Source organism: Pteronotus mesoamericanus, unplaced genomic scaffold (assembly GCF_021234165.1).
Source record: "Pteronotus mesoamericanus isolate MK-2021 breed Mesoamerican mustached bat unplaced genomic scaffold, CSHL_Meso_final contig_182, whole genome shotgun sequence".
Classification (NCBI taxonomy): Eukaryota; Metazoa; Chordata; class Mammalia; order Chiroptera; family Mormoopidae; genus Pteronotus; species Pteronotus mesoamericanus.
Window position 1 is genome coordinate 34,509,403 of NW_026555078.1, and position 26,721 is coordinate 34,536,123.

A 26,721-nucleotide genomic window follows, 5' to 3' on the forward strand; every position below is an offset into this window, starting at 1 on the left:
AACAACTGAAGAAACAGCAAAAATCCAACTTTAGGAGGAGTTTCTGGGAAAGCTTCTTAAGGGATGTAATGATTGGTCCAAATGTTCAAGGAACTGAAATTCATTGGAGTTGGTTAAACACAAGGGCACAGAGGATGAGAGTGAATATTCCAGGCATTTGAAATTCCCATCAAGGTAATTAAGTGGTTTGGTAACATGTGGGCAAAAGGAAAGGGATAAAGCTAAAAGACGGGCAGGGGCCGGAAGGACCTTGCATACTCTGCTAAAGAATTTGAATTTTATAATGTGTAATACCACACAAACAAAATGAAGCCTAAAAATGATCATATCGAGAGATGCAGAAAAAACATATGATACAACCTAATATCTATCTATGATAACTCCCAGCAGAGTGGGGATGAAGGAACATACTTCAACATAACAAGGGCCATATATGACAAGCCCACAGCTAACATCATACTCAACAGTGAAAAGCTAAAAGCTTTTTCTTTAAGATAAGCAACAAGACAAGGATGTCCACTTTCACCATTTTTATTCAACATGGAAGTCCTGGCTATAGCAATCAGACAAGAAAAAGAACTAAAAGGCATCTGAATTGGAAAGGAGGAAGTAAAACTGTCATTATTTGTAGATGGCATGAAACTATATATAGAAAATTCTGCAGATTCTATCCAAAACTATTAGAACAAATAAATGAATTCAGTAAAGTAGCGAGATGTAAAATTAATATTCAGAAATTTATTCAATTTTATATACTAATAGTAAATAATCAGAAAGAGAAATTAAGAAAACAGTTCCATTTACAATTGCATCAAAAAGAATAAAATACCGCCCTGGCTGGTGTGGCTTGGTGAACTGAATGCTGGCCTGCAAACCAAAGGGTCACAGGTTCGCTTCCCTGTCTAGGGCACATGCCTGGGTTGCAGGCCAGGTCCCCAGCAGGGGGCGCATGAGAGGCAACCACACATTGATGTTTCTCTCTCTTTCTCCCTCCCTTCCTCTCTCTCTAAAAATAAATAAATAAAATCTAAATAAAAAAAGAATAAAATACTTAGGAATAAATTTAACCAAGGAGGTAAAAGATCTGTAAGTAGAAAACTGTAAAATATTGAGAAAGGTGAAAGGGATTAAGAGGCACAAATTGAAAGTTACAAAAATAGTCACTGGGATATAAATTACAGCATAGGGAATATAATCAATAATGTTATAATAACTATGTATGGTGCCAGACAGGTACTAGAATTATAGGGGTAATTGCTTTGTAAGGTTTATAAGTGTCTAATCATTGTTGAACACCTGAAACTAATATAATATTGTATATCAACTGTAATTGAAAAATACATTTTTTATCCTTACCTGAGAACTTTTTTTTTCCTATTGCTTTTAGAGAGAGAGGAAGGGAGAGAAACATCGATGTGAGAGACAAGCATCGATTGGTTATCTCCTGTATGCACCCAGACTGGGGATTGTATGTGCCTGGCCTGGGGATCCGGGATCAAGAATCGAACCTGCATTTAGGTGTGTGCTCTGCCTGGAAATCAAACCCTCAACCTTTTGGTCATTGGACAATGCTCCAACCAACTGAATCTACACAGGCCAGGGCAAAAAATAATTTTAATAAATGTCTGAATTTTATTTTACAGGTGATGGCAATCACAAAAAGATTCTCCATAGGAGGAGAATATAATGAGATTTCTTATAGATATATTCTTTGGCAGTAACATGGAGGGTAAGTGAGATGGAATTTCAGAGATCAGCTAAGAGTCTCCTGCAGTTCAGAGTTCAGGTGAGATGATAAAGGTCTGACCTATGGTTGAAAAGGCCTATATCTGTCATCTTCTTCCTCTGTTACCTTTTCATCACCATCAGCACTCTCACAAGTGCCTTCAGGAGCCAAGCCTGGGGGTGCTGAGTAGTAACAGAAAATGCCAATCACTATAGTGCTTCACGCTTTCCTCTTAGTTGGATCACCCCACAAGTCAAAGTGGACTTTCCTAGAAGGCCTGCCACCCTTCCCCCGCAAAAAAAACTCTGAAAAACTCTTTCTGAAGCCAAATCCTTGGGCCACCTCACTTCTCCCATTGTGCCCACCTGCCACAGTGTACTTTTTCAGCAGGGGAGAATACAGAAGAGGCAAAGGGAAGAAAGAAGAAGAGGAAGGTGGTAAAGGAGCAAGGCAGATGATGAAGACCCTTTACCTCATTTGTGAATAAAGATGAATGAAATCTGTAACAAGAAGAATAGAAGCTGTTTGCATCTTGTGGCCTCAGATTTGACAAGGGAGACTTAGGATAAATGGAAAAGTGTCCATGGATATTTGCCCAGCTTATTTATGGGAGAAGAGCTGGTGTTTCACTCTCTGGCACATATCTGATGGGAATTAAAAGGAGCTAACCCCTTTCTCTAGAACTGAGGTTCTCAACCTCAGCTATACATTGACATACTCATGCCTGAATCATATCCCAAGAGATTCTAATTTAATTGGTATAGGATATGGTCTCAGAATTGGTCCGTTTATAGAATTCCCTGGGTGATCTGGATATACAGATGGGCTGTGAACCACTGCTCTAGACTAGGGGTCAGTAAAGTTTTCTGTAAAAGGCCAGGGAGTAAATATACCATGTTCTGGGGGCCACGTGGTCTCTGCTGCAATTACTCTACTCTGCTGTTGCAGTGTGAAAGTTAGCCATAGACAATATGTAAAAGAATTTGTATGTAAATGAATTTATACAGTAGGCAGTAGGCTGAATCTGGCTCATGAGTCATAATTTATTGACACTCTAGAAGTATACTCCAAAGGCAGTTGGATTGTCCAACTCACTAAGTGAGGTATGGAGAAAATAGGAATATTCTAGTTTATACAAAAGACATTTGGAAGAATGTTCTAGTTTTTAGTAAAATGAGGTATGTTTCTGAGTTTGATGTTATGATATACTTGGATCTTCTGGGAAAGTGAAGTTTTGGTAGTTGACAAAAGTTCACTTTACCAACCCTGCCATAGCTATCTGTTAATAATGATACCATGTAGGTCAACTTTACATTTAAAATATGACAACAAAGTGTTTGGATTTAAAGTCTTGGTTCAATATGAGTTAGGCCCAAAGCTGTCAGGTTAAATTTGGGCAGTGAAAGAAAGGAGGAAAATAGTAGATTATTAACTTCCATTAAACCTCTATGCTGTTTGACTTCTTAGGGAGGCCATGTGTGATTTTCATGTTTCGGATTTTAAAAAATCCAATAAGGTATAATGAAAAAGAAATCCCACAATGGTGAATTAGAAAGACTAGACATTAAAGATGGACACAAACTTAGAACTTAAATAAGGACAGAAAACAATTAAAACCCAAATAAGAAGAGGGCCCTGCGAGGTAAGGGAGGTCGACTGGTGGACTGCTACATTTTATGTGTTCTTCAATTTCCTTGGCTAGAATTCAGTCATGAATCTATGTTTTATTTCTATTTTGTTGTTATTATTTTGTTTTTACTTCTACATGGATAACCAATTTCAATTTATACTCTCATATTATGCTGGAAAATCTAGAAAAGGCAGAGACATTAGACAAATGAACTTTTGCCTAATCATTAAGTTTCTCTGTCATTATCGCTGGTTTCATTACTTTCTTTGGAAAGAGAAGTAAATGATAGGTTGCTGCAAATCATGCTCCTTACAATCAAGGCTAGATGAGCTGTGTGGGCAATGTTATCCTTACCTTTATCCTATCGATGTTGGCTTCCATCTTCAGCTGTTCCACCAGCTTCCTGGCTTGTGCTATGCTGGCAGTGTTGTTGCTGGCCATTGGATTGCTGCGTGGGTTTTTCAGACACACTAAGAAAGAAAATGAGGAAGAAGAATGTGTCAGAGAATTTAGGAGCTGCCAAATGTGCAGGTTCATCATAACTAAGGGATCCAGCCTTCTACCTCTTCAATCCAGCATCGCCTCAGATTGTCAGGCAGACCAGAACCTGGGGTTTGCTTTTCCAGCTCCCCCCACCTTCCGCCCTTTCATCCTTATTTAGGGGAAAAAAAGAATGTTACCCACTCAGTTATAATAAGACGGGCCACCACATTAATAAAGCAAGTTATTAAAATTATCATAGTTTATAAAATAAACTCAAGATAATAAAGGTGATGGTATACGTTATTATTGTTGTTATTTAATGAGTACAACTCTTGTCAGATACTGTGTAAGTGCCCTGGGAGGCTGAGCGAAAGGCAAGCAGAGAGAGGAATGGAAAATTACATAATCCTTCGGGATTAAGGACACCAAGTTTACCCTGTTCTCTTGATGGATGGGCTCACCCTCCAACTTTCTGTAACTCTCACCACCTAGGCCTATAAAACTGCAGAGACACTGCAGTCTGAGATATGGCTTTGCAGTGTCTGTCATCCAGCATTGTTTTAAATAGTCATTTCTCTTCACTCTGTCTGAAATATGGCTTTATTCACAACTGTTCACTTTACTCACAACTCTTCAGAAACACATCTATAATGTCCAGGGGGAGGGGCCGCCATGTCTAAGTTGTTAATTATATCAATGATTATTGAGTTCACGAGTGGCATTCTAAATTAAATACAACAGACTTACTACTTTTTAAAATGAGCAAATGGAACATAAATATTTAGAGAGTGGAGCTCTGAGCCTATGTAGATTGAGATGTGGTTTCTTTGCCGCTGACTCTGCAAGACTCCCTCCTCATCCTTGCCCCCACCCCCTCCCACTTCCTATCCCAATTTTATTTCTCTTCTAATTTTTTCTTGACCCACTGTCTTGCTTTATTCTTGTTGTTCATCTCAGCATGCATCCTATTTTATTTTCAGTGCTCATTTTCCCTGCATTCTGATCTTGCTTCATGCCAAGGTGCCACATGCTATTTCAGGACCATCCACGTAAATATGCCCCTTGAGGTCACTGACACACAATAATGAAGCAATGTCTGACAGCTGCAATTTAACTAGTGTGCATGACTCAGAAATGAGGTGCATTAAAATACTGCTTCAGTCAACATTTGTTGAATCTTGTTCAGAAGACTTTATATTAAAAGCTGTGACTTCTACTAGCTTTGGGGAATATTTTTATCTAGGGATAAAGTAGGATCAGGTTACCATCTAAAAAAAGGAAAGAGGACAAATAGAAAACCTGGGGAAGGAAGAATAACCCATAAGTTCAATACATAAATTTTTTCCTAAAATAAACAATTTTTAATTACAAAAAGGCAAAAGATTATAAATTATCTCCTTTGGTTTTTATTTCTTCATATCTAGTTCTTCACAACAAAAAAAGAAATTATGTATAATTCTCTGAAAACAAAGAAGCCCTTTGCTAGAGAGTGCTATTTTACAAAGAATACTGCAAAAGAAGCCACCTTGGCAACACTTACATTATAAACTGGAAGATAAATTAACTGTTGCCTCACTTTATTTTCAAAGGGTTTGGAGATAATAGAATGGGAGGGAAGATGCAAGGGATTTTAAAGCCACAAAGACCTCCGACTCTGCTTTCACATGCTTGAAGATCAAGAAACATGGAAAAACAAACAAAAAATAAATAAAAAGAGGCTTTAACAACTATGGCTTCATCTACATGGTTAGGGACCCAACCATCTCAGCCCTACAGGGAAATTAATTATATGCTCCCAAATCAAACAAACATCTAACCACCTTGCAAAACCTCACAGGGACAAGATGGAATATCGACTTATCCATTAGAGTCGTCTAACTCTTCCACTCATCCTAATTGGAAGCAGTCATGATCTTCAAAGCCCAGGACATTGTTCTGTGAAGCTAATGTTTCTTACAAACTAAAATTTATGAATTTTACCTGGACATATTTTAGCAGAGAGATACATCCCCCCATCCTATCTTACAGCCCAGTCTAGTTAAATGACTAAGTTTTGGCCAATGGGATATAAGTAGGAGTGTCCTTGAAGGGAGGGGGTGTGTCCTTGGCCTCTCTTTCTTCCTGCTGCTGGCCTAGGGGGTAGTCATGTTGACCATAGAGCTCCATCTTAAATCTCTAGGCTACACTCCAGGGTAAGCAGGAAGGATCTGGATCCTTATAGACACTATAGAGCCACCAGGCCAGCTATAAACTGGTTACCATCTATGTGAAGAGAAAGAAGCACTTATCTTGTTTCCATCACCATTAGGGGTTTCTCTGCTACTGGCTGACAGATCTGCCATTAACTGAGTAAATAACCCATTATTTTCATTTGAGTGTCTAGGAAAGTCTATGTCCTATAATGCCTGTTCCTGTTCCCCGGGAAAGCTGTGGATGTCCTGAGGAGACTGAGCTAGAAAGTATATGAATTGTCTATTGCTGCTGAAATATATTACTGTAAATTTAGCAGCTTAAACAATAGAAATTTATTATCTTACAGTTTTGGAGGTCAGGAGTCTGATGTAGGTCTCACTGGGCTAAATTCTAGATGTTCTGGGGCTGCATGCCTTACAGAGTCTCTAAAGGAAATCTGTTTCTCTTCCTTTTCTAACTCCTAGGGGCAGCCAACATTCCTTGCCTCTTGGCCTTTTTCCTTATCTTCAAAGCCAGCAAACATGCGTAGAATCCTTCTTATATCATATCACTATAAACTCTTCTCTAGTCATGTTTCCCTTTGACTCCCTTCTGCCCCCTCCTTTCACTTATAAGGACCCTTGTAACTATACTGGGCCCACCCAGATAATCCAGGATAATTTCTGTATCTTTGGGTCAGCTGGTTAGCAATCTTAATTCCATCTACAAGCTTAATTTCTCTTTGCCATGTAACAACATATTCACAGGTTCCAGGAACAGGGACATGGATATCTTTGGGGGCTTTTATCTTTCCTACCATAGAAGGACACCTCTGTACAGATAGAGAAGGGACGTGGGGAAGGGAGGGTAGAGATGGGAAAGAAAGAGGAATGGGGCAGAATGCATGTCCAGAAATGCTGGCGAGAGAACACATCTGAAACCTAAATGGACTTAAGAGAAAAAGGTAGCAGGCTTTGATTTGCGCTCCTAGTTTTAGGAAGATACATCCTGAATGTCCTTGTTTTATCATATGACCCAACAGACTCTACTGCCACTTTTAGAATCACTTTGTGCATTTTTCTCTTTTTTACATCCAGCTGCTTTCCCATAAAAGTAGGGACAAAATCCCCCTTCTGACGACTGAAAACTGTGAAGTCCTAGACCAGTATTCCAAAGAGCTATGTGTTTTCCTAAAAAGTGGCTGTGGTAAATAGAAAAAGCTAGTCTATCTTCTAAGCTTGAGGCATCTGGACAAAGCATTTTGCACTTACACACATACATGCACACACTGTTTTCATCATATAAAACTGAAACTATATTCAATAAACAATAACTCCCATTCTTTTCTCCCCCAAGCCCAGAAAACAACTATGCCGGTTTCTGTTTCCATGATTTTGGCTGGTCTAGGTACCTCACAGAGGTAAAATCGTACAGTATTTGTCTTTCCATGACTGGTTTATTTCACTTACCATAATGTCCTCAAGGTTTATCCATGTCATAGAATATGTCAAAATTTCCTTTTTTGAAGGCTGAATAATATTTCATTTTGCTTATCCATTCTTCTGCTGATGGGCAGTTGGGTCACCTGCATGTTTTAGCTACTGTGAATATCACTTCTGTAAACATGGATGTATAACTATCTCTTCAAACCCCACTTTCAGTTATATTTCTAGAAATGGAGTGCTAGATCATATGGTAAATCTATTTTTCATTTTTCTGAGGAACAGCCATACTGTTTTCCACAGCAGCTGCATCATTTTACATGCTCATCAAAAGTGCACTAGGCTTCCAATTTTTCCTTATCTTCACCAACACTTGTTATTTTCTGTTTGTTTTTTTGGTAGTTGTCGTCATAATAAGTGAGAGGTAATTTCATTTTGGTTTTGATTTTTATCCCCTGATGATTAGTGATATGGAATGTCTTTTCCTTATTAACCATTTTTACCTTCTATAGAGATATATCTATTCAAATCCTTAGCTCATTTATTTTTTTAATTAAATTTTTATTGTATTTTTTTCCATTACTAACCACCCCCCTCCCCCCACCAACCACCACACTTCGCACATTTTGAATCAGTTTTTTTGGTTAAGTTTTAGGAGTTCTCTATATATTCTAGATATTAATCTCTTATCAGATATATGGTTTGTAAATATTTTTTTCCCATTCCATTAATTGCCTCTCCACTGTGTTAACGGTGAGCTTCAATGCACATGAGTGTTTAATTTTCATTAAGTCCAATTTGCCTTTTTTTGTTGTTGTTGCTTATGCCTTTGTGGTTATATCCAAGAAATCATTGCTAAATCCAATTTTGTGAAGCTTTTATCCTATTATTTCTTCAGAGTGTTTTATAGTTTTAGCTCTTTTATTTAGGTCTTTGATACATTTTGAGTTAATTTTTGTATACGGCATCAGGTAAGAGTCCAACGCCATTCTTTTGCATGTGGATATCTAGTTCTTTCAGTGCCATTTGTTGAAAAGATTGTCTTTTTCCTATTAAATACTTGTCACCCTTGTTGCAAATCACTTGACCATATATGTGAGGTTTTATTCCCTGGCTCTCTGTTCTATTCCTAAATTAATTCTATTTTAATTTAATTTCTAAGTATTTTCTTCTTTTGACACTATCATAAATGGAATTTTTAAATTAATATCCTTTTCAGACTGTTCACTGTTAGTGTAAAGAAATGCTATTTACTGATTCTTAATGGGGAAAAAGAAGCCTCTTGCCTTCCAACCCTACCCGACCGGAGAGCAGTTGCATGCTGTGAGGAGTGTTGAGGAAAGGTCTTGCGCCTTGTGAACATAGTGACCCAAGAAAACCTGTTGACAGAGTCCTGTCAGATGTTTAAGCGGTTTCAACAGGGAAGCACAGACACAAGCCGGATATTCTTGGCTAATGTTCCTGTTTCATTTTACGTGTAACCCAAGTGGAGCAGAACTGATTTTTTTTTTTTATAATAGGGGAGGAAATTGTTTGAATACACTAACCGAAATAGCTAAAAGAAAAAGTAAAATTCTGCTGAAAATGTCATGCAGATAAAGCCTTAAAACACACATACCTCTTCAAAAACAACCGATAACTTTAGTTAAAAGTAGAGAGTGCCTCATTGCTATGCGTTGCTCCTCTCTGACCCCACCAGCCCGGTCTTTGGCCTGCCTTGTGATGCACTGGAGCTCACCTCTGCAGCGCCCAGCCTGGCCCTGCAGTGGTCGGAGGGCCACAACAGAGATTCACCCGACTATGGGCTCTATGTTTTCTAAAAATCAGTGGGGAAAAGGGAAACTGAGTCAGAGCCTGGTTCTCTTGGGGGAACTTTGGATTCCTGAGGTCATTTCTGGAATCTCGAAACATCTCTGGGAGTCAGCGGGGGTGATGACCAAAGGTGGGTAGTGCTAGAGTGACACTCTTTAGTCCAACAGGCTGTTCTTAGCCCAGCAATTGGTAGCACCTGTCAAGTGCTGGATCCTCTGACAACTAAGTTATGGCACAGAATACGGGTGATTACACATCTCTAAGTTGGACTTAGAGAACCATAATACTGCATACTAATTCTTTCAGAATTCTATAGCCAATAGCTCTTTTTAAAATTCTAATAATTTACCCTCTGGAAATTCCAAATGGGATTCAATCTATTCTCCAAGCCCCACACCAGCTTTACTGGCGGTGGTTCTCAACCAGCAGAGGTACCACCCCTTAGGAGGCATTTGGAAATGCGTGGGGGTGGTCTGGGTTATGACAATCACTAGAAGTGCTCTTGGCATTTAGTGAGCAGAGGCAGAAACTCTCACGCCCTGCAGAGTGCCAGGCAACAATGACTTGTGCTGCTCAAAAGGTCCACAGTACTCTCAATGGGAAAGGACACTGACCAGATGCCATAGAGCCATGCATGAAAAATCGGCTCAAAGAAAGTACTCCACAAGGAAATTTTCAACTAACTGGGCTGTTATACTTATGTCTTATGATCCCTGTTTCCTTTCTGGCAATGAATAAGTCTTAAGTGCTCATAATTCTCATTAGCATTATGCTTTATGGATATTTGATTCCTGCTATTTAAAAGAGAACATAGTCTCTTTCTTGCAATGAGCTGGTAGAATGAGATTATGCTGGGTTTTATCTGCCAGTGAGCAAAAAGAATACAAACAACAAAAACCCCGAGAATAATGATAAAGCTTGTGTATGACAGATTGGCAGGAGTCTGCAAGAATGTCCTAATTATCCCACCTGAATTCCAAACCCAAGAATAATACAGAAGGCATTTTATTCTTCTCAACTGATGAGAGGAGCATTCCCTCACCCCCACCCCAGCAACATGGGCCTGTCATGGAATAATAACCACTAGATGAGTTTTTTCTTCCTAAAAATACATCCGGCATTTTAATTTCTTTCAGGAGGAACTTTTCTGTTAAGAAACCACACATTTTCTTGCCATGGAGGCTTAGGAGTAAACACTCAACCCCTTATTTCTGTGGCACAAAGATAAATAAATGTTTTGCTAATGGGATCCTTGCTTTAGAAAGTGCAGGTTAATTGTGGAGGATTCCATTCTTTTTTATACTCTAATGGTGTTTTTTGAGGCCAGTATCCGGCAGCTTCCCTGTGGCCTTTCATTTTAATTATAACTATGCGTTTCTCAGAACTGTGTTGTGATATTTGCAGTAGGTGCTAAGGGGGTTTGATTTATTTGTTTTGTATCTTTACAGGTTCAGATTACATTGGCAATAAAACAAACAATTTTAGGTCTAGAGAACAAATTAGAGGTTTATAGTCTCCCAGTCACCTGATGATACCTTTATTATTCTCATCTGTGAGTTAGCCATATCATTCATGGGTGAGCAGTTGTTACTTGATTTTGAATTAGGGGGCTAATTTCAAACTATTCCAATTTAAAATATTTCAGGGTTTCTTTCTACAATTAGTCACCTAGATAAATGTCTTTGTTAACTATTCATACCACAACCCAAGTTTAGCTTGATCATTTTTTGTCACTCATTTTTTTTTTTTTTGGTCACTACTCTAATTTATTCTGTAGCAAGTAAGTATGCAGTCATGAAATTGATTAGATTATGCAAACAAAGGGTAAAGTTAATACGCATTCCTGTGAAGGGCTTCAACAGTCAGAACACTAGTGAATTTATGCCCAGTAGCTGCAGTGTGTATCAAATAATAACTGTAAAACAGTCTGCCAGGCTTCAGTGTAGCTTTCTGTCAGGCATCTCTTTCTATTACCAGTTGGCCACTTTGACTTGATACCAAAATAGCAATTTCAATCTGTACCAATCAGCACACACTAATTTCTTTTTGGTTCTCCAGGCACTGGGAACACTTTAAATTAATAAGGGATTTATTTGCAAAGCTTGTTGCTTTTCTCCCAACACTTTCAAGCCCCAGGGTATCAGAGTTGGAACGGGCCTTGGATGCTCACTCTTTCCCAATCATGTGTTTCAACAATTGGAGAGGTTACCAAGATATCTTTTGGGTGTCACAATATCCTAGTTTCCTCATTTGCCTTTGCTCATTTTTGAGCAGCAGTGTGGAGGCTGGAGGTGGAGAATGAAAGCAGAGATGAGAATACAGCAAGTGGGGGGAGGAAGAGGGGTAGGGTAGGGTATATCCACACAGACTTAGGCATTGGAGGAGCTTGGGGATAAAGGGTATGAAATTATTTAATCCTCACCCTAGGATATATTTATTGATTTGAAAGGAGGAGAGGGAAAAGGGGGAGGGGGAGCCAGAGAGAGAGGAACATCAATTGGTTGCCTCCTGTATGTGCCCCAACTGGGGATCTAACAAGCAACCTAGGTAGGTAGGTGTGTGCCCTGACTGGGAACTGAACCCACAACCTTTTGGTGTATGCTACAACATTCCAACCAACTGTGACACCCAGCCAATGCTGAAATGATATTGGACTCCACTGGCACTGGTTGATATTTGAAGTGAAGAGGGTACCTGAGAGGGGTAGGGAGGAGAGGGCACCCAGGGAGATGAAGGCGGCACAGGGAGATACCCTTCCCTGGGGAGTCTCAGGGAGTTCACAGGCAGCCTGACCGCAGAGAGCTGGGTCACACAATCGTGGCTAAGATGAAAGGTGGATTTGTAAACAAAACAAAACAGGGGTCTTCTAAGTGCCTTTCCCCCACTCTGCCCCCTCCTCCATCTTCTAATGCTTCTCATTTCTGGGAATTCAATTTTACAGGCCAAAAGCTCTGTTCTTTCACCAGAGGACCAGGAACTCATACTAAAAATGAATATTAGCTTATAAACCAAGGGCTTGCCATGTGCCAGGAAGTGGACCAAGTGCTTTAAAGCATTATCCTATTTAACTCTCACAGTTCCAGGGGAGTAAGTAACCAGTGCATCCCTACTTGGAGGAAACTGAAGTTTAGTTTAAGTCAGAACATTAGTGAGGAAGGTGTTTCTGAATCATGCTCCCCAGGGAAAGATTTTCTTCTAGTCTCTTAATTCACATTTTTAGAGGCAGCAGACATCCTAATCTGGGACCCGTGGTATACGTTTGGTCGTTTCACACATGTAATAGCCATTTTTATAGTCTTTGGAGTTACAGAGAAAGCAAATGCGAATGAGGGCTAGTGTGGATGCTATAGCAGCAAAAGGGCCAAAAGGGAAGAGAAGGAACCAAGGGAGCGACATCAACTTAAAATCCACTCTGTCCTACTTCCATCCAGGTTTGCTGGGATATTGCCACTCGCCCATTAGGAGGAAGACAAGATCGCGTCTGATTTTCCTCAAACCAGCATGGAGCTGTCTATGCTGTGTAGGTGGAGAGTAAGACACAACACAGCTTCCCTGTTGCACTGGGTGCCAGAAACCATTACATGAAATGATAGCTTTCTACTTTCCAGTAAACCGTTGCCTTTGAAACATCTCTGCAAGATGCAGCCCTCCTCTTAGAAAAGGCATCATTGGTTAGCCGCTTTTAACGACCTTGACAAAAACATAGCCCTTGGAAAATGTTGACTCAGTCACGGATTTCACAGATTTTGTAAAAAACAAGACAGGAATGAATAGGCCATGTTGCAACTTAAAAATGACACGTAAGCTTTTAGTTTTTATCTGAGCCTTGGATAAGGAAACGGCTTGTTATCCACAAATGGGGCTGGCAGTCTTAGATGTTAAATGGGCTTTGTTCACTCCCTGAAAAAAAAGATTAGTATTTTGTGTGGCATATGTTGAATTTTCTTTCTTTCTCTCTTTTCTTTTCTCCTTCTTTATTTTTTTTAATATGGAAGCCCAGACCATGAGCCAGTAGGATTCCAACAAAAGAGAAATAATGAGCTTGTTTCCATAGAAATGGCTCAGTTAACCTCCTGATGTCTCATACTCTGCAACAGCAGGCAAGGGGGATCTGACAGGCAGCAGCCTTCTGTTTCCTTGTAGGAAATTATCTATTGGTTAATTAATTTCTAAAAAAAAAAAACACTGCTTCAGTTCTAAATCCTCAGCGGATCTCAAGCCTCAGGCAGCCCTGGAGTCCTGGGAGCCTGCCTGTCGGAGCTTCCTCGCCGCTCTGCCAGTGGCCCCCTGAGGCTTACAACATGGCTGAGCTCCTCAACACGGCCCCCTGCCCTCCGGTAAGGACTGGACCGCCTCCACTCAGAGTTGTTTTTTTATCACTGTGTTGTCTGGGGATATTCCCTGTGATACAGCTGCTGGGTGGAGCAAGGCTGAAAAAATAGGCTCTAGGAGATAGGAGACCTGAACTCTAGTGTATTCTGATGCTCCCAGCTGTTTTACAGTGGGAAAGTCACTTCATCTTTCTGGGGGCTCAGGGGCCCAGCTGTAAAGTGGCGATAACAACTCCAGGATTGCACAAGTGTGCTTAATGCTTGTGACAGCTTGTTATGGCTATGGAGTGCTATGCAAGCAGCAGGCGTGAATGGAGAATGACCGCCACCATTTATTAAGCAGCCACTAAACACTGGGGCCTAAGAACATTACATACATAGTCTTTAGTCCTCATAAGGAATGTAGAAAAAGAATCAGTGACTAAGAAAGGCAAAGGAAAAAAATCTATAATGATGACCAACTGTGACTCTGTTAAGTGAGAACTTAATTATACATAAGAACTTAATATTCCAAAGGGAAGGAAACCTTCTTTGGGAGGAGGAGTAAATCTTTACATTCAACTTTGAACTTTCCATTTGCACTGAAAGACTAGGGAAGAGATGGAGATTATATGAAAGTCAATTGCAATTTAGAATCAGTAAACAAGGATTTATTGAATGCTTAATGTGTATGAGCCGGAAGCCTGTGCCCAGGCTACACACAGTGTTTCTAAGGAAACCAGCCACTGAGCAGATGTGCTACCTCAATAATTCTAGAAAGGCACTTTCTTTCACTGGTATCTTCTGGAGGGAAAGGCTCTCACATTCACATATAGTGTTTGTAAAGGTTTCCTGTGGCCACAGAATAAACTTGCTGCCTATCACCTGAGGCTAATTGGTTTCAGCCTCCTCCTCAGTCCTGTCTCCTGTATGTAAAGGCCAGCAGAGCATCTGTGCACACACAGCAAGCGTTGCCATCAAAATCTCCACTGCCTGCTGCTGCCTCACATCAGCAGCCCTAGCCTTCAGCCAACCCAGCCATGTTCTCTGTTCTCCGGACACAGCTCAATCCCATGGTGGCCATGATTTTGCCATATCTCTCATCCCTCATGCACGCCTGTATCTGACAGCCCAGATCGAGCCTCTCTTCCTCTGAGAAACCTTCCTTGGCAACTATATAAACCTCCTTGGTCCCTCAAGCCCACCCCAGCTCAAGAGGTAGTGCCCATATAAACCAAGCCACTTCTCTATTTTTAAAATTGCATGTTATTGGTATTATCAATTATTAGTATTTTGTCCAGCCTTCCTCCCATAAATATTTATTAAACCTGCCCTTGTATCCCCCAAGTTGCTCACTGGTTAAACAGGTCAAGCCAGGATTCACCTGAAGGCTCTGGCACCTGCTGTTTCCCAGGTGCACGATGCTGCATTGTCCCTGGGTGGGGCCACATGCAGCCGCTGCAGTGTTCTCCTTTAGACCTATGTTCAAGTGCCAAGTGTCCTCCTGATCATACCCTCTGAAGTGCCCCGTCCGGCCCCTGCCATTCTCCAGTACATCACCCTGTTTATTTTCTTCAATGCATTACAATAATCTAAAGTTACTGAATTAATTCATATATTATTGGTCTCTTTTCTTCTCTAAGTGTAATCTAAGAGCAAAGACCTTGTCTGTCGTATTTATAGGAAGTGCTCAATAAATATCTGTTAAATGAATGAAAGTCCTGCAGAGAACCGCTAGCACCCAACCTAATATACATATATTAGGTGCATCAGTAAGCGTTTGCTACTTCTGAGGATGAGTGCCTGGCACACAGCATCATCCACACCCCTCTCTGTAGCCCCACCAAACAGATGTTTCTGGATACAGATTGCTAACAATGGCTTTTGTCTGGTAGTGACGGGCTTATGAAACGCGGTCCCCAAAACGGCACCTCACAGATTCTGTATCTCATCTGATCTTCACGTATCCCCACATTCTTGGGGCAAACGATAAGCTTGTGACTTGCACCTCTTCCCTCTCACCATTTCCTGGCTCCCACCAAAAAAGGGACAGATCCTCAAGTGACCAGATGCATTCCAGGTTGTTTTTGGCAACATGTAAAGCATCAATAAGTTTTCCCAGTTTGCAAAGGGACACAAACGCTCTGTTTGAGAGAGTAAACATCAGCCCGATGCTGAAAGCTCCTCTGTAACTTCAGCCTTGCATCTCCCCGCTGCACCCGTCTGTGACCGCCCATCTCAGACAGAATCCCAGCCATGCCCTGACAGCAAGGCATAAAGGCCTTGTCTCCTTTTTATTAGTTTATTGTCAGGGAAAGCAGGAGATCCATTTTCCCCCAATTCACGTGTTAAAATATTTTTCCTTATAAAACAAATACATAGCCATTATCCCTGTGAAAAACACAGATTCAGAAAACAAAAACCTCCTATAATCCTTCTACTGATAAGACAACCTGGTTAACCTTCCCAGTAACTTTCCAAGTGCCTCTCCCCAACTTGGAGTGCTTATTTTTCTGGTGTATAATATCATGCTGGGATGATAACATTAACTAATATACATAATCACTTGCTGGCCCTGCATAAATGTTGGCCTTCTGAGATGCTTTCTCATTACCTCCACTACAAGATTTGTTCCCCTTCCGCCTGACATCCTTACGAGAATGAAGTTATTTTAATGCTCCCCCATTACTCAAGTGTCAAATTTTATATTACGTCATTTAAGTCTATTACATATCTCTGAAATGTCATACAGAGACCATTTTTTATTCTTTCAGACAACATTGTTTTTAAAACTACTGCTCTAGGTGCATAAAATAAATTGCCACGCCAATATCCCTCTGATCACAGGGAGGAATGTAGAGGAAAAATTTTAAGAAATTAAAGATGAAGAGACACATAACTTTTTTTTTAACTTTGTCCCTAAGTAAGGACATAGACAGCTACAGCTACTGCCCACTCTTAGTAAAAGAAAAAACAACAAACACTTGATTGCAGGAGAAGAGTCAAAAAAGGCTCCCTTCCCCTGCTGTTTATTGCCATTTCCAAATGGTAAAATGAACTTGTCTGAAATATTGATTTGAGAACCAGGAGTTCATCTTACAGATACGTTTTGTAAAGTAAGTTTTATCATTAAAATTCCAGGTTTCGGTGGGCTGATGGAAGGGTTTAATGACTGTGTTTATGGAGTCTCGAAAGTATCTCAACTGCAGGAACTACTTTCAGGAGCTATTTCACTATGTTGGCTGCTCACTTTCTTCCTTTTCTAGCCTGCCCTCATAGAATGAACACCTCTGAGATCAGTCCCCAGATATCGAGAGCAGTTCTGAGAAAGCAAAGGCTGTGAACTGAACTGACCTTAATTAATATTCTCTGGTATTCATGGAGTTATTAAATCTCAGACTTCTGCAGGACCCAGAAATTATCTTGCAGAACTATCTATCCAAAACAGAAATCTTTTTTATAACCACTGACTTAATACCCTTTAATCATTCGTGACGCAGGTTTAGAAAATACCTCTCAATGTACAGAGCCCAGAGTGGCACTGTGTTTTACTTAACATTTGGTCCACTTTTGGCAGCCCCTTAGGGGCTCATGAAAGGAGGCATCTCCAGGAAAAGAGTTCAGGATTTTTCTAGGAATGAGCAAATTAGAAAATGGCTCCTCTGCAAATTTATGCCACTAGCTTAAAGAGAGGCTAAATGTAAGACATCTGAAACCCAGGGAACCAAAGTTCTTATTTCCCAGATTAAAAAGACTTAAGGGTCAGAGTGATGAAATGAATTGCCTTAAAAAAGAGCTATAACCCAGCATCAGAATCAAGGACTTAAATCCTGGTTAAAAAGTTAGATGCACTTTTCACTGTTTCTTGAGCATTTCTAACATTTTAGTCCTCTCTACATTGGAAGCATTATTAAGGTTCAGGTTTCTTACTCAGTTGTCTTCCCTCTCTGCCCAACATGTGTGGTCACTACTAGGGAAACCCTATTAGGAAAACGGGGGAAGGGGAGAAGGGAGTCAATGAAGTCAAAGTAATAGTCTATACACTCTCTGTTGACCCCTCATACTCTATGGTGACCACTACTCGACAGCGAGACATTATGGGTGAGAGGAGCTGGGCTTGCTTTTCCCACCTTAGTTACTTTTTGTACTATTTTTGCAAAGGATGTAAATAGCCAGCAACTTTGACTACGACGTTTCTCTCATTAAGAGTGAATAGTATTTGCTAAGCAGATCCCTGCTCTTTAATAAAATAGGTTCAATGTTGTGTGGAAGGAGAAACAGATAATTATGTAGATCCCCAAGGAATTTTTTTAGAGGACATCTCTTTTTAATAACTGTGGTGTCTCCTGATAAAGATGTGAATGGAAAGACAGAGGGGGCATGCAAATAGCAGAGCCATGAGGATGCTCAATGAGCTGACAGTCACGGCACCACAAGGTACGGAACCGACCTTCAGGGAGGAAATGTGAGAAGCAGCATGGGGTAATACGGAGTGCTGAATTCTGAGGCTGGAGGTCTGGATTGGAGTTTCAACTTTGCTGCATAGTCATTAATGAGTCATTTCACCCTTCTTGGCCTTAATTTCCCCCTCCGTAAAATGAGAGAATTGAGATTGATGATTGCTTTATTCCTCTCTCTTTTCAAGAGATGTTAACATAGTTCCGTTTGTCACTGTATCATGAAATCCCACAGCTTTGGGATTCTCCACATAGTTAAATTTCAGCCCACGTTCCAAAATTAAATGTCCAAGGAAAGCGGGCATATATGCAGAAAAGCTGTAAGGCCAAGAGGACCCCAGCTGGTTAAAAGAAGGCTTTCGAGCTTTCTATTCTCTCATGTCCATTTCCTGTCTTTCCAGGTCACTCCCACTGTCCCCCAATTCTAAGAATTCAGGACACCAATCTATTGAGCCTCCTGCTTCTTCACTGTCCCTCAAAACCCTCATGTCCTCATGAGCTACCTTGCCAGGCTTAGAGAGGGTCCATGATCTACCAAGTGGTCACTCCCTTTCCACTCACAGAAACTCTTTTTCTCCCTCAATCATATCAGCTGATAAAATCCCCAACTCTGGTTGAATCCAACCCTCAGTCTGTCCTTGGGCAACTAGAGTGTTGAGTAGACACACAACCACAGACTTATAGATATTAACTTCAGGCAGGTCCTTAATGCTGCCCAGCATTTCTTCCACCTTTCCTTAGACAAACTCCAGTAACATTTTTCACACCTTTTCTCTCTCCTCAAACCTCTACTACCTCCTCTCTCACCATCCTCATCCTTAGCTGGTAACCTTGCTTCTTATTTCACTGAAAAAGTAGCAGCATCCAGAAGAGAATGCCTATATTTTCCCATGACTAACCCCACCAACTTACCTGCACCTGCACTTTCACAAACTCTGCCTTCTCTTTCCGTGTGATGATGAGCCGCCCATGCCCGGTTCTGGCCGCCCCTCGGCCAGGAGCCCCTTCGCTGCAGCACTGCTCCCCTCTTCTCTTATCTACTGCAGGCCTTGACCCTTGTCTTTTTTTTTCTTGTTTTCTCCTGCATCACTAATTTTTCTCTCCTCTATATTGGACAATCTCATTAGCATATAAACACACTAAAACATCTACCACCTTAAGACAAATGACAGTAACATCTGTCTATTGACTCTCCATGCCGTTCTCAGCAAGACTCCCATTTTTTTCTGCTTTCTCTTACAAATGACCTGGAAGTCTTGTCTAGCCTCACTACATCCACTTCCTTTCCTCCAATTCTTTTTTGTACTCACTCCAAATAGTTTTCCCCCAATTACCCTACAGAAGCTACATTTGTCTAGGTCACCAGCAGGTCCAACTTCTAGTCTGCCAAATCTAATGGTTACATATCAAGTCCTCGTTTTACTTGACCTCTGTTTTAATTTTCTATGGCTGCTGTAAGAAATGATCACACACTTGAGGGCATAAAACAATAGAAATTTATTCTCTCACAGTTCTGGAAGCTAGAAGTTTAAAATAAGTTCCACTGAGTGGACATCAAGGTGACACTAGGGCCATCCTCCTACTAAACTCTCTAGGGAAGAATCCATTTCTTATCTCTTCCAGCTCTAGATGGCTACCAGCATTCCTTGAGTTGTGGCCACATCACTCTACCCTCTGCCTCTGTGGTTCCACTGCCTCCTGTTCTTCTGTGTGTCATTTCCTTCCACTGCTCTCATAAGGATACTTATCATTGGATTTAGGGGCCACTAGGATAATCTAGGACAATGATTCCATGTCAGGAAAATTACCTTAATCACACCTGTGAAGACTCTTTAACCTTATAAGGTAACATTTACAGATTCCAGAAATTAGGACTTGCTATCTTTGGAAATCATTATTAAACTACAATTACCTTGTAGTAGCATTTAACACAGTGGTCTACTCCCTTCCCCTTAAATACTTTCTTCACTTGACTTCAGAGATGCTGCTTTTTCTAAATCGATGATTCATTCATTCATCCATAATTATGGTAAAGTACCATAAAATTTACCATCTTAACCAACTTTAAGTGTACAGTTCAGTCGTGTTGTTTACATTGTTGTGCAACAAATTTCTACACCATTTTCATCTCTCAAAACTGAAACTCCATGCCCACTGAACAACAACTCATTTCCTCCTCTCCTCAGCCTCTAGCAACCACAATTCTACTTTCTGTTTCTATTAGTTTGACTAATTTAGATACCTTATATAAATGTAATCATAACAGTGTTTATCTTTTATAACTGGCTTATTTCATTTAGCATAATGTCCTCAAGTTTTACCCACATGTAGCATCTGACAGGATTTCCCCCTTTTCTATGGTTAAGTAATCTTCCATTGTATGTATACATTACATATTGTTTATCTGTTCCTTTATCAATAAACATGTGGGTTGCTTCCACCTCTTCGTTATTGTGTATAATACTGTTATGAACATAGACATACAAATATCTCTTCAAGATCCTGCTTTTAATTCTTTCAAATATATATCCAGAAGTTGGATGGCTGGATCATATGGAAATTTTATTTTTAATTTTTTGGGGAACCTCCATACTGTTTTCCATAGCAGCTGCACCATTTTACATTCCTACCAACAGTGCAGTGCACATTGTTTCACATGATCCACCTCCTTGCCAACACTTTTATTTTCTGTATTTCTTGATTCTTGTCTCATTTTACTGTCAGTTCCTTCTCAGTCTCCCCTCTTGGTTTTATTCATCACCTTGATCCCCAGGTCTCACTGTGTTTGCACTTTTATCTCCTATGTTTACACTCACCTTTTACCCTCCCTTCCATGATCTCATTCAGACCCAGGACGGTAAATACCATCCCTTTGCTTACATCTCTCAAATTTACATCTTGAGTACCAGTGTTGCTCCTAGACTCTAGACCCATATATCCAACTCTCTACTCACCCTCTCCACATGAATGGACACCTCAGACTTGGTATGTCCTAAACCAAGTTCTTGATTTTTCTCCCCCAAACCTGTTCCACCCACAGTTTTTTTCATGGAGATCAATGGCAGCTCCATCTCCCTGGCTGCTCAGATTAAAAACATTTAGGACAGTCTTTCTTCTTCTTTGTTTCACATCTCACCTATAATGTACCAGCAAACTCCTGGACTCTTCCTTCAAAATATCCCCAGAACCCAACCCCGCCTCTCCCTTCCACTACTGCCATACTGGCTTTGCCACCTTTATTTCTTGAACATTCCAATATCCTCCTATCTCCCCTGATTTTACCCTTACCCCTTTCAGTCCATTTTTCAAATAGCAACCAGAGTGTTTGTTAATAAAGCATATGTCAATGATGTCAGTTCTCTGCTCACAACTCTCTGTTGGCTTCCCACCTTTCTCAGAGCAAAAGCTCGGTCCTATACAAGGTCTATAGGAGCTGGATAATAACATCCATGGGTGTTTCCCTGATTTCATCTCCCACCAGCCTCTCCTTCTCCACTGTAATACAGCCATAGTGTGTCCTTGCTGTTTCTTGAAAATGGCAAGCATTCTGCTGTCCTGGAGCCTTCGCACTTACTGATCTCGCTATTTGTTATGTTCTTCTTAAAGTTCACATCTTCATTTTATTCAGCATATACTCAAATATCAGCTTATAAGAGGCCCTCCCTGGCTCTCCTGTCTAAAAACCTACTCCTGCGTCTTGCTGTTCTCATCCCCCTTACTCTGCTTTACGTTTTTCTTGGCACTTAACACCACATGACACAGTTTATCTTTATTTACTTGTAGTGTCTGTATTACTTACTAAAATATAAGCCCCATGAACACAGAGGATTAGTCTGCTTTGATCACTGCAGAATCACTGGTGCCTAGAACAGGGCCTGGCTCATGGCAGGCTTTCAATAACTATTTGCAGGATGAATGAATGAATGGATGAAGTACCTATAATGCCTTTATCAAATAAGTCATTTCTCAAAATGGGATTTGCTTCTATTGATTATTCATAGATGGCTCTTGAGAGCTCTGGCAGTTTGAGACTTTAAAAAAGACCTTACAGGAAGTTAGCTTCCAACCAGGTTTCCTGTTGTACCCTCTAAATACTGTTCTCACCTATACAGGTTATGAAATTTGATGCTAACATCTAAGTGATACTCCTGAGGCTTATTTGTTCCATTGAATTTTAGGTCATTAGTATAGGATGGTAACTATAATTGTGGAAGCTTATCTTCAAGAACATACTGTACTGTCCACTGTTTTGGGGAAACATCTCTGAGACAAATCAAAAACAGATTTTCAGATGAAAAAACAATAGATAGAACAGGTGAGCAGACCAAGGTCACAGATGGTGAATACAAGCCACTCTTTATATCTCTGAGAACTAGTACTTTCACTAGAAAACCCCAGAAAATAGAAATCTCTTTTCTTACTAGTTCTTTTCTATGAAAATGACTAATTTCCTCCATTATGCAGGGTCAAGGATGGAGCTCATATTCAGAACCCTTTTGTTTATGGTGGTGATGGGTTAGTCAGGCCTCATTCCCAAGAGGCAAGGCAGGACAGGGCCGAGCAAGCATTTTGTGGCCCTGGGATAAAGCAAAGCTGACTCTGCTGAAGAGGAATAAGAGCGTTCAAACCATACTTGTACAGTGTGCTAACCAAAATACACCAAAGGAAGTACACACACCAGAGTCAGAAGGGAAATTCACGCCTGGTTAGAGCATTATTCGCTTGGCTGAGAGTTATTTACAGTGTCACACAGGTTGAGGCTAAGATGAATAGGCCACTCCACAGACATGGGTGGTGATTAGCAGTCTGCATAGAAACATATTCTGGAAGCCCTGGAGATAGATGCTTTCATTGCTGGTGAGTTTAAAATTAGGGTGATACATTTTCTTCTGGCTGTTGGGAACAGATATTATCATCCTAGCAAATAATTTTCCAGAGGCATTGTATCTTCCATAAAAGTTTCATTTGTCTGTCGAACTGGTATCAGAGCAACCCATGTCAATTACGACTGCCAGCCTCTCCTCTCAACGCTGGCCTCACCTCCTCCTTGTGTTTTCTACCTGGCCAAGCACGGAAGGATCGAGGGAGTCCCTCTGGCAAGTAGATTCAGTCTTCTCTCATCCTAAAGAATATTTCCATGAAAATCAAACCAAAACTGAGTAGGAAACAGAGGTGGATTACATTTAGTTTCGACACCTGGATGTCATTAACCTTACCCACACCGAATTACTTTTGGCTCAAGGCACATAAGGTTTATAGCTATGACTAATGCCTGGTATTGTTTCTTTACCCTTTGCCTTGCTTGGAGAGGCAAATTCTGCTAAAATTGCTAGAGATTTCTGTGATTTATAGATGCTCACTTTCAAAAACCTTGTGTGTTTGAAAGGCAGCTTAGTGAGTGACTCCAGGTTCTTGGCACCCTCACATCTTTCCCTTCTTAAGCAAATGTGAGATGGTCCATGCAATTATGAACTGTGTCCACTGTTGGGGGTAGATAGGAAGGGGATGAATGAAGTCAGTGGCTCCATTTCAGAAGTTATTTGAAAAGCTGGGTAAGAAACAATAAACAACCCTGTATCTAAGCCAGCTTACTCGATGGGCCTGTTATTCAGGTGACTCTTGATTAAACAAACAAGCCCAATTCATTTTGTAGAGGTCTACTGAATACTCTAACGTTACAAAGTCATTTGAAATTCCAAGAATTTGGTGCTAAAAACCCTTGCTTATGAAGTGCTTTTTATTCATAAATTTTCCACATACACACAAATGACAAAACAGAATCTTTAGTAAAAGTCTTTAAAATGTACTAAAGTTATGGTTTAGTGCAAACAACAAGAGTCCATGATTTATAAGAGACAATGGCTCAGTTCATGCCAGGTGCTGTGACAGCTCAAAGGCCAACAAAAGGCAAACACCCAAGAGGGACTTCAGAGGAGACTTGGTATTTTCATGAAGTGTTTTGGTGTCACAACAAAAACCTTAGGATTTTAATTCCACAGGAAACCAATCATCTTTTCTTCCCATTGTTTGCAAAGAGCACCAAATGACTTAGTTTTAAAAACTTTCAGTCTTCGTTATATAACAGATATTCTTCCTTAACTCCTGGATGGCTTTATTTAATCTAAACGGGCAATTAAACAGAAATCTCGTTGCCCTCTGTGGCAACTTTCCTGTCAAATATCAGTGTAATCAAGAGATTTTGGGCTTGTCCGCTTAATGTGCCAAGCATTGCTGAGAGCCAAGGATAGGACAGGGCACTCGACACAACCCAGCTTTCAGGGAGCTTATGCTCTAAAGGTAAAGACAGACCCACAAACAGGCAATTTCAACATGGCATCTGGTGTGTTAAGATAGAAGAAAGCCCAGGTAAAATGGAAGAACCTACCAGGGGCATCTAAACCATTTTTTTCCCATAGAGAGGAAGAAATAAAAAAGACTTCATAGTTCTAACATGAAATATAATGATATGTGAGGTTAAATAAGAATTTCTCTCTGAGAAGAATGGTGGTTGCCAGGGGCTAGGGGGTGAGGGAAATGGGAGATGTTGTCAAAAGGTACAAATATCCAGTTAAAGATGAGTAAGTCCTGGGAATCTAATGTACCGCATGGTACCATAGTTAACAATACTGTACTATACACTCAAAAGTTGCTAAGAGGGTAGATCTTAAATTTTCTTACCACACACATACACACAATGGTAATTATATGTGGTGATAGATGTGTTAACTAACGTTATTGTGGTAATTATTTTGCAATATATTATGTTTCAAATCATTACACTGCATATCTTAAACTTGCACAGTGCTATATGCTAATTATATTTTAATAAAGCTAGAGGAAAAAATAAATAAGAATATGATGCATAAAGAGTCCTCCAGGAAAACAAAATAAACACTACTATAGGCTTACTTTGTAATATCTGTGTAAAAGGCATTGTGGTTTAACCTTTAATAATAAAACAGTGAAGTACAAAGAATAATAATTTATCTCTATCTAATAAATGCAGATCAACGAGTGCTCAGTGCACAGTATATGATTTGTTCTAGTCATAGACATAAAGGTAAACAAATGTTTCAAGTGACAGTGAGAAAGGCAAAGGGACTTAATTTAAATATGTGACAAAAGCTGACAACAGAAGCTGCAAACAAAGACACCAACAGTTTTCTCCACCTTTGTACTTCAATTCTTATTTGATCCCTGGTCACATGCATGAGATGTCTTAAATGACGTGGAATCATAATTTGAGCCAATGACGTAAAGAATCAGATATGACTGATTTTGAAGTTTTAGTGTCATTTGCTGTTATTCATACAGTGGTGGGTGGGTCTTAGTTGAAATAGAGACCCTGGCTTAAAAAGGAAATCTGAATTTGAAGAATTTTAATGCTATTAAGTTGAGAAAAGCGGTCAGAGAAAAGAAGTATAGTGACTGTAATTCAAAATGACATCAGCTCCAGATAAGCAATAGACATTTGATCCCAGACAAAATTATTTACCATGTTGCTGGATTGATTATGCACTCAAATGGAATTATCTGACTAAATGGGACTGCTAATGGTCAGAGACAAAAAATGAGAAGGCCAGCGCAGCCCAGGAAGGAGGGAAGACTCTTCTCCTAATTAATAGCCCAAGAAAAGGAACCGGCTGAACTGTGTTTGGCAACTTGCCTCAAGTCAAACAGTTGCATTTGCCTCTAAGGGACTCCTCTCTCTGAACACTGCAGAGCGTAAGAAGGGTGACCACACAATGAGTCATTGATCAGGACATAGTGAAAGTCATTTCATATGAATGAGCTGAAAGTAGGGAAATACAGATATCTGGTCCCTATCTCCTAGTATTTTTTCAAAATAATCATCTTATGGTGATTTTAATACCTAGACCATTATAAATGTTACTCTATTTTATTGACCTTTTAAAAATAAGAGTTGGTAAAGAATAAGAAAAATAATCCTTCAAAAAGTTAGGAACTTCAGACAGGGAACGGTATTGGAGCCACAGTCTCCTGTGTCAGTGGTGATTTGTGCTCGGTCGCAGCACGCAGGAACATCAGTCTCAGGGCGACATTTCTGCTCACTGCACACCCCGCCCCTGAAAAAATTAGTCCAAAGCTCATTCAAGAGTCAGAAATAAACCTCATGCCTTTTTTCTTTCATATGAATCTACTTTTGCCTGTAATTTCTATGTCTTATTTAGAAGGGAAGGGAGGATATTTTTAAAAGTTAAGATCTAAAATCCACTATTTTACTTTGCTCTTCATGACTTTCTCCAAATAAACTTAAATGTACCTTAGAGAAGTCTGGTGTTAGAAGCAAGCATAATGTCAAACTGATGATTTCAGGGGGATTTGGAAGACAGCAAAACAACTCAGTGTATTCCAGCATGGCCAACAGCAGAATTGAGAGCTCACTATATATACTACAGATCATTTTTTATAATAAAAATGGACACTTTTATGTTCTCAATATCCCTACCCCTCTGTTTTTCTCAAACCCTTATTTAGCTTAAAAAATACAACTGATCACTTCCTTGGAGTCTTTCCTTTTTTGGCCTTACTCTGTCCTCACTTCTCCAAGTGCATTTAAGGCTTCAATGTCAAGTCTCGTGTAAGAGGAGTTGACTGCCCCAAAAAGTGAGCATCCTGCCACTGTCAGAGGAGCAGACTACGCGGGCTCCGGTCTTCTGTACGTTGT

At 40.1% G+C, this 26,721-nt stretch overlaps 1 protein-coding gene across 3 annotated transcripts in view; it reads right to left on the reverse strand.

Moving 5' to 3' along the window:
* The window catches only part of GNG2 (G protein subunit gamma 2), a 106,995-nt gene that overhangs the window by 13,771 nt on the left and 66,503 nt on the right, over nucleotides 1-26,721 (reverse strand). For all 3 annotated transcript variants that reach the window (XM_054567572.1, XM_054567571.1, XM_054567573.1), the window contains exon 3: nucleotides 3,711-3,826. In XM_054567572.1, coding sequence (XP_054423547.1) covers nucleotides 3,711-3,797 — 87 coding nt within the window. In that variant the 5' untranslated portion in view covers nucleotides 3,798-3,826. The remainder of the gene's footprint in view (nucleotides 1-3,710; nucleotides 3,827-26,721) is intronic.